The sequence below is a fragment of the Antechinus flavipes genome, chromosome 6 (assembly GCF_016432865.1).
Source record: "Antechinus flavipes isolate AdamAnt ecotype Samford, QLD, Australia chromosome 6, AdamAnt_v2, whole genome shotgun sequence".
Classification (NCBI taxonomy): domain Eukaryota; kingdom Metazoa; phylum Chordata; class Mammalia; order Dasyuromorphia; family Dasyuridae; genus Antechinus; species Antechinus flavipes.
The window spans coordinates 250,647,218-250,656,397 of NC_067403.1; the positions used below are offsets into that span (position 1 = coordinate 250,647,218).

At 36.5% G+C, this 9,180-nt stretch overlaps 1 protein-coding gene across 1 annotated transcript; it reads left to right on the plus strand.

Moving 5' to 3' along the window:
• The first annotated feature begins 1,060 nt into the window (after positions 1 to 1,060).
• On the plus strand, positions 1,061 to 5,615 carry LOC127541654 (vomeronasal type-2 receptor 26-like). The gene is made up of 3 exons (XM_051966871.1): positions 1,061 to 1,204; positions 2,004 to 2,127; positions 4,694 to 5,615. The coding sequence occupies exons 1-3, from the start codon at positions 1,061 to 1,063 to the stop codon at positions 5,596 to 5,598; spliced, it is 1,173 nt and encodes a 390-aa protein (XP_051822831.1). The 3' UTR covers positions 5,599 to 5,615.
• Positions 5,616 to 9,180: the final 3,565 nt, after the last annotated feature.

The window sequence follows — 9,180 nt, forward strand, 5'->3', positions numbered from 1 at the left end:
ATAGACTTGTGATGGAAAGTGCCATCTGTATCCAAAGAGAGAATGATGAAAACTGAATATGGATCAAAGCCTATTTTCACTTTTTTGTTATTGTTGTTGGGATTTTTTTTAGGTTTTTTTTTTCCTTTGTCATATTTTTTCCCCTTTTGATTTGATTTTTTCTTGTACAGCTTGAAAATATGACAATATGTTTAGAAGAACTGCACATATTTAACCTCTATTAGATTGCTTGCTGATTTGAATGAGGGAAAGGGAGAAAAATATGAAGCATAAAGTTTTGCAAAAGTTAATGTTGAAAACTATCTTTGCATGTATTTGAAAAATAAAATACTATTAAAAATTTAAAAAAATAAAAACATAAAAAATGGTATTTCCTTTTCTAACTTTACTTTGAATTTCATCACTATGAATTTTAAATTATTCTTTATTCCTAAAATGACTTTATGAATTACTTTACAGGCTTACATGGAATATTTCCTTTAATTAAAAAGACTTTTGAACTAGGAGTAAGTTTTCCCCTTAAAAACATCTTTCCATCAACACACATTTCTTAAGCAGTCACTATATTCAAGGATATAGGCCAAGTTTTGGGAATACAAAATAGGCAAGGAAACTACTAGTTCCTTGAGAACCTCACAATTTAATATGGAAAGAAAAATGCTTACAAAAGGGACTGATTTCTTTGATATCAAAGCTTTTAGCAAAGAACTTCTAATTCAAAACATCAGAGATATTTGGGGAAAAAATCCCGATTTAGTAAAAGAAAGGAGAAATGGCTTTTGAGATAAGTTCAGTATCTGAGGCACATTATTGTTTAGTGACTTTGTTATTTTTTCTTCCTCCATAGTTTACTATAGAAAAAAGGATACCTAGTTCTAAGAGGAGCTCAAGAATAAGAATGTGAAAAGAAAAGAGATTAAGCCTAGTACATGAGTATGAACCCTTCTTTCCTCAAAGAATAACAAATTCTGCTTCTTTCCTTCAGCTCCACCACTTCTTGAATTGCATCAATCCCATGATTAGCATAAATGATGAGTCATGTGGGGATAGATCCAGGACAATGACTGAGACATATGATATCCTAAATTTTCAGTCTTTCTTTGGTCAAACTGAAGCTCTAGTGAAAGTGGGTGAAATTACCCCTCATGATCAGGAATTCATCATTAATGAAGAAGATATAGATTGGCCAGAGTATTTCCTGCAGGTAAGAGATCAATGAATAATGAGAATTTTATCACTTCTTCATCAGAAATTCTTCCCCAAAATACTGGAAATGTCTGTGACTGGGCATTAGCATCTACTTACACTTCCTTTTTGCTCTTAATAAAACAGAAAAGTTTCATTTACCTATGTGATTTGATAAATCCTATCCCTTCACAGTAGTTTTCAGAGAAGACTCCAAATGTCAGTCCAAGAATAAGACCAACAAATCAAAATCAACTGATTCTTATTTATATTCAATCAAGGTGAACTTTTAAATTAATACATCATAGTGAATAATTGCTAAAGTCATGATTTCTTACAACATTCAGGATACTTAAGAGTGAGGGGGAAATTAAATAAATAAATCTCCTTACATTATATAGTCACTGACTTATGTCACTCCATTTAAAAATGGAGTCCACTTTAGATTACAATAGTACTTTAAATGAAAAAAGCAAAGAAATTAGATGTAATATCATTAAGTAATATTACATATTAGCATATGTAATATCGATGTAATAAATTAGATATAATATCTAACAAGGTATTATAATTTTTTTTTAAAGTCAGGAAGCTAGAATCTGTGGAGGTTTATTGGGGAAATGATAATTTGGAGTAGAAGATAGAAATACAAAAATCTCCATTGAGAATTAGATTATTCTTATGCTACAGAATTGCACAGCCTTTCTTCTAAATGTCTTCCATAGAAGAGATATAAAATCTTCATCACTTTGGTACATCTGTTTTTCAGCAGTTACTCTTATAGTGACATTTTCTCCTTCTCTATGTTGGAAACACAGATTCCAACTTCTGAGTGCAGTCCAAACTGTGGCCCTGGATTCAAGAAGACAGGCCGTGAAAATCAGCCAATCTGCTGCTTTGATTGTACTCCATGTCCTGAAGGGAAGATTTCCAATCAGATAGGTGGGTTTCTAAAAATAAACAGTTTCTCTCCCCTCCCCCAAAGTATTAGATACTGTTGGTTTTGTAATTTTTTTTTTGGATCTTAACATGAAGTGACTTCAATGTATCAAAATAATATGTTTGATTAATATAATAATGCCCTTTTTCAATCCATTCTTGTAACTGTCAAGCACATTGCCTGGTTCAAGATACCTGAATGAACCCAAGCAGAATCCATCAGCACCCACTACTGCTTTAATAAATAATACTTCCCCATCCTTATTGCCTAATCTAAAATTTAATCTTATTCATCCCTCCTCCTAAAGGAAATATTAATAATCCAAGACTGAAAATGTAATATTATCTAAATACAAATGCATTTAGAGTGAAGTTTGGAGAATGGCTCCTGGAGGTAGTTTTCATGAAAATGTCCCTCGGTGAAATATTAATTAGAATATTCTAGGGATTTTTTTTGAAAGGCTATTTTCCTGGGAGGGTGGGGGAGGTGAGGGGGAAGAGATTGGACCCCTGAATTACTCCAGATGACTAAAAGAACTGTAAAAATCTGACACTTCTTTTCTCCATCCTTCTATATTTGTGGTCCATTGTCAAAGCTGATATGCCTGATCCTGATTGGTTATACTTAGTATGCATTGCTTAGTAAATGGATATGTTCAAGAGCTTAAACTTTTGTTCTTTTGATCAAGTAGTCTTTCCCTGAACTCAGTATTCTGTCTCCATTTGTTAGTTCTTACCCATTTTTTTTGTATTGCAGCTATTGCTTACATCTGCGTCTTGGAAACCCTAGCATTACATTTTCATTTTTATTATATTACTATAGTCAAGCTAGAAGATTATCATTTTTCTCCAGTTATTTAAGTTAGTTAAGTTATTTCTTTCAAAAGCTCTTCATAATTGAATAATTGTCTTTTGAATAGTCTCATAGATATTTTGATATTTATGCAATGTTTTTAGTTGGATTGGGATTTCATTTTCTCTTATAATATCTTGGATATTTCATATAAAAAAGAGTTTTAAAGTATTTTATGATATAAAAAGAATCTTGATATGTATTTTTGGAGTGTTTTCAGAGTATTTTATTTAAAAAGATTTTTCTACATGTGATAAGATAATTTTTGTTTTGCATATAATGCAGCAATGTCATTTTTTCCTAATGTTGAACTATTCTTTTTCTAATATAAATCTACCTTGAAGAAAATAAATTATATAATGATGGATCACTGTGGACTATTGGATATGTTGAATAATTTTGAATAGATACTTATTAACAATATTAAAAGATATTGGCAGGATATTATGCTTCTCTAATTTGAGTATTGGGCTTTATATTTCTCATAAAATGTATCTGGTAGCATCTTTCTAAATTCTTAAGAAAATTGATTGTAGTACTGGTATTAATTTAAAAAAAAAGATTATAAAATTCTCCTGTCAATACATCAAAACTATAATTTCCCCCTCTTTGAATGGTTCCTTTGCAAACTTTCTCATCTGAGGATGGATTATTTAAGATCTTTGCTTGATTTTTTGGTAATCTGCGTATTTTATATAATTGTGAGAATTCTTGACATTTCACTGGTTCTATGAAAGATATTTTCCCTTAATATTTCCACTGTAATAACCAAATTGGCCATTTTCCTCTTCTTGAATAATTAATTACTTCAGTTATTTTACTATTTGATTAAATGTTGTTTATTAAATAATTCAGAAATATTTTCCCCATATACTCTTATTTATATCTCTATTTCACTTTACCTCATCTTACAAGCATAAATAAACCTCTAAGTTAATGATTAAATAATATATTAATAGTTTGACAAACAAAATACAGATGTATGGTACAATTTAAAAGAAACAAGCCTTGTAAGAATAATATTCTTGAAGCTAGAACAAAGCATTCATCTATAATAACATTATATCACTTATGGAGAATCATGAAGGTCATGAAGGAGACAGGTATGAGATTCTTACTCCACTATGGAAACAAAGGAGCCATTGTCATATGTTCACAATATATTTTCTGATTTAAAAATACTAGAATTATCATGGAAATTATTTTAGTTGAAGAATGTTTAATTTGCCTAAGTGAAAACATGTACTTAAGAACCCCAAAGTTTTGTAGCCATGACCTTGTACTAAAAGAAACATATTAAAAATAATTTTCATCTAATATTAATTACTGGTTTCCATTTCTCAAAAAAATATTAAAATTTCAAGGTCCCAATTCAATGATGAAAATATGAGATCGTCTATAAAGTGATCCCTGAATAGCACATTATAGGTAGTTTATTTTTGGAATGAATTATAGATAGTGTAAATTTTTGTTTAGTAAACATATGGTAGTGAATCAATACTTTCACCACATTATTTTATGCATGTGTGGAGATATGATGATACTGAAGTGTACTTATCTTCTTCAGCCTCTAGAGGTTTTATCTTTCAGGCTTAGAAACAGGAAAATGAAATGAGACTGAGCTCAATATGGAATGACTAAAACTTTGCCTTGTTAGAGATAGAAAACTGAACTCTATGGGATAGAACGAGATGCTTTTTGTTGTGGTTCTCACAGATGCAGAGCAGTGCCTGCTGTGCCCTGAAGATCAGTACCCTAATAGGGAAAGAGATCATTGCCTCCCCAGGACTGTGACCTTCCTGGCCTATGAGGAACCTCTGGGAATGATTCTGGCCTGTGCAGCCATCTGCTTCTCCCTCCTCACTGTGCTGGTCCTGGGGGTCTTTGTGAAGCACAGAGACACCCCCATAGCCAAAGCCAATAACCGCAGTCTCAGCTACACTCTGCTGGTCTTCCTCAGCCTCTGCTTCCTCTGCTCCTTGCTCTTCATCGGCCATCCTACCACAGCCACCTGCCTGCTGAGACAAACCACATTTGCAGTTGTCTTCACAGTGGCCGTTTCCTCCATTTTGGCTAAAACCATCACTGTGGTTCTGGCCTTCAGGGCCACCAAACCAGGGAGCAGGCTCAGGAGCTGGCTGGGATCCACAGCATCTTACTCTCTCATTTTCACCTGCACCCTCATCCAAATGTGTCTCTGTGGCATTTGGCTTGGGACATACCCCCCATTTCTGGAGATGGACATCCACTCTGAGCCTGGCTCCATTATCATCCAGTGCAATGAGGGCTCCCTCCTCATCTTCTACTGTGTCCTGGGCTACATGGCCTTGCTGGCCTTGGCAAGCTTCACCATGGCTTTCCTGGCCAGGAACCTGCCAGACACGTTCAACGAAGCCAAGTTCCTGACCTTCAGCATGCTTGTGTTCTGCAGTGTCTGGATCTCTTTCCTGCCCTCGTACCAGAGCTCCAAGGGCAAGGCCATCGTGGCCTTGGAAGTCTTTGCCATCTTGACCTCCAGTGCCGGGATTCTCACTTGCATCTTTGCTCCCAAGTGCTATGTGATCCTTCTGAGGTCAGACAGAAATACCCTGGAGATCCTGAAAAGGAAAGGTACTTCCTGAGAAGCCAGGATGTCCCAGGTTCTTCCTCACCATTCACAGTGATGTACTCCTTAGCTGCTGTAGTCTTAATAAAATAATTTATATATATATACCTGTGCCTTCTATTTTCTGTATCATCATCTCTTTTTCTTTTGAATCAAATAGCATTTTGAAGGTTATCATATTGCCTGATTTCTGAACAGAGATGATGGATTATTGGCAGCTACTTCAAAATAACCAGATGATAAATTCCCAATGGCCATTCTCTTTGGCAAAAGGTAGACTTATTTAGAGGAAGAGATTATAGACAAGTGAAGGAATATAATAGTCACAAGGAATAGTAAATATGATGAAACAGAGTTGGGAAAGTGCCAGAGACCACTCTTGAGGATATGCCAAGAGACCATGTCCTTGAACATTGCCATGTCCTTGGACGCAGGAGACAAAGAGCTAAGAAGATTAGCATACACCCTAAATTCCTGAGATTAAATAATGTGTGTCCCAAGAAATCGGTCATCTCCGCCCAAAATCTAGATAACAGTATACTCTAGGATTTCCGCCACACCTATGGTCCGACATTCTTCTCATTGTAACCCCCCACTCAGAAATCCTATTTAATTAAACTCTCTTCATTCATTAAACAGAGACATTCACCATCTTAAAGCTTGAGTTGCCTCTCTGTCTCTCCGATTCCGTTCCCAAGCACGTGGTGCTTTACAGACTGGTTGTCTTACAGAGCCTTTGCTCCCCCTCGGCCCCGGCTCCACTCGATGACCCACTGTTGATGTCCTGCCAGACAGGACAACTGGCGCCCAACGTGGGCCTCTAAGTGGACCTCGGCCCGACATCGCCCCCGAGCATTCCGGGAGAGAATTCACGGTCTCTACGGAACCCCGTAAGGGTAGAGGTAAGTTTTCGCGATTGTCGGTAATATGGGATCGTATTTATCTAAAGAACAAATATTCCTTAAAGATCTTAAAGGAAATCTTAAGGAAAGAGGCATAAAAGTAAAAAAGAAGGACCTTATAAAATTCTTTATATACATAGATAAGGTCTGTCCTTGGTTTATTGTAAATGGCCCGGAAATACACCCCGGGAAATGGCAGAAGGTTGGCCGAGACCTAAAACAAGAAGGGCCTAACGTTGTAAATGTTTTCCCCCTCTGGGCATTAATTAATGAAGTCATTGAAGGAGCCTCTAACAACGGCAAGGTTCGGCAATTACCCCCGGGTCCTCAGATAACTTGGGAAGACGCTGAGGGAAATAAAGGCACTGTCTGCCCTTACATAGTTCCTAATCTACCTATTAACCTATGGGGAAGAGATATTCTCTCACAAATGGGTATTATTATGTACAGCCCCAATTTTGTAGTCACAAGACAAATGCTAAGCCAGGGTTTTCTCCCCCAACAAGGATTAGGGAAAAATAACCAAGGTATCAATCAGCCTTTACAAGTACAGCTAGCTCAGTCGGTAGAGCATGAGACTCTTAATCCCAGGGTCGTGGGTTCGAGCCCCACGTTGGGCGCCAGTTGTCCTGTCTGGCAGGACATCAACAGTGGGTCATCGAGTGGAGCCGGGGCCGAGGGGGAGCAAAGGCTCTGTAAGACAACCAGTCTGTAAAGCACCACGTGCTTGGGAACGGAATCGGAGAGACAGAGAGGCAACTCAAGCTTTAAGATGGTGAATGTCTCTGTTTAATGAATGAAGAGAGTTTAATTAAATAGGATTTCTGAGTGGGGGGTTACAATGAGAAGAATGTCGGACCATAGGTGTGGCGGAAATCCTAGAGTATACTGTTATCTAGATTTTGGGCGGAGATGACCGATTTCTTGGGACACACATTATTTAATCTCAGGAATTTAGGGTGTATGCTAATCTTCTTAGCTCTTTGTCTCCTGCGTCCAAGGACATGGCAATGTTCAAGGACATGGTCTCTTGGCATATCCTCAAGAGTGGTCTCTGGCATAAAAGCATATAGTTAGACTAACCACAATAAGTCAGAGAATGAGAAAGATGCTATTAGAGGGAAGACATTATTAGCAGGGAGAGAGAGTGATGTCATAGTAGGTTTAGTCCTGAAAAAGACTTAGCAAAGATCTTCATCATAACTAGATTTTTTAGGGGAAACAGAGCCTTGGGGTTTCTCAGGCATAAGGGTTCAAAAATTAAGGAGGGTCAAAGAACTAAATAGAATGCAGCAGGTGAACCAGGTCCCAGACCAGTCTAAATATATGCCAGTCATGAGAACCTGGGAAACCTAACTTTCTTTTTGTGTGCCATTATGATGGATGGAGTTATGGCTGTCTTAATTTATGGTAAGAAGACAGTCTGGGAAAACTAAGTTCCATCAATGTTGACTAGATTGGAGACCTGATCAATGAATTAACAATAAACACTGACTTCATATTTTTCTATATTTCTGTATTTGGGCTTTTTACTGATGGAGAAAGATAGTTCACATCAAAGGTAGATTTAAATCCTTTGTTGTTTTGAACTATCCTACATGTGATAGACACTTAATATATGAATTAGGATTTAAAATAATAGTGAATTTTAAAATCTAAGTGCCCAATTTCTGATTCTAAGTTTTGTTAAGTCCATTCAGTACTCTGAGTCACTGATTTATTAATTCCAGAACCTAATATTTTTCAAATGAATTAAATTTATTTGAAGGAATGATAGATAAGGATATATATGAATGATAGATATAGGTGTGTGGTAAGGGTCACTGCCCCCTTTCAATTAATCAATTAGAGACTTGTCTTAGGAAAGGCAAAAAGAAAGTTATTTTCTCATGAAAAGACATATCCAGGGTTGACCAAAATGGCATCAGCAAGGGAGTACAAAGATGAGCAGTTCTCAGAAAGTTTATAAAGACCATAAAGTGGAGCCCTCCCCACCTCCTGGCTCTTCTTCACATTGACAGGGCTTTAGAGATTATTGAGAATTTTCCCCAGCAAAAAAAAAGTGTAATTCAAAGGTATTTGCTCAGCAGGGAGGAGTCCAGGAAGCAAACAAGGTGGAAGAAACTGGGTTTGGGGGGGGTTTTGTTTTGTTTTGTTTTGTTTGTGGGAAACTTGCAGCCTCACCCTTCCTTTATCTTGACTCACAAGGGAAAGTGTGATGCAAGAATGTGAATGTACTGAGGGGGCTTCAATAGTAAAAAGTTAGAGACAACAAAAAGTTCTTTTCAAATCTCAGCCCACCACTCCTATCATAAAAACCCAGTCTTTGCTTCTAAAGAGCTTACATTTCTACACTCTTTGGGGGGAGATAACCTTCACTCTGACCCTCACTAATTTTCCTTTGGGTTTCAATTTTTGTCCCATTTCTCCAATTCAAACTTTACAATTATGGAAACGAAACATATAGCCATCCATTTCTCACAGAAGGCAATGTCAAGATGAAAGGGAAAGAATGAGATTCACAAATCTCAAACTATATTTTAAAAAGCAGGTACCTAATTAGTTAAACATTTGTTGAAAATAGAAATGTGAATCAATGGAATAAGGAAAGGACCAAATTAGAAACCAGTGAAGTCAGTAATACTTAGGTCCTGAAAGTTAAATGGAAGGAAAGCTGACTCTCCATATTTGACTTT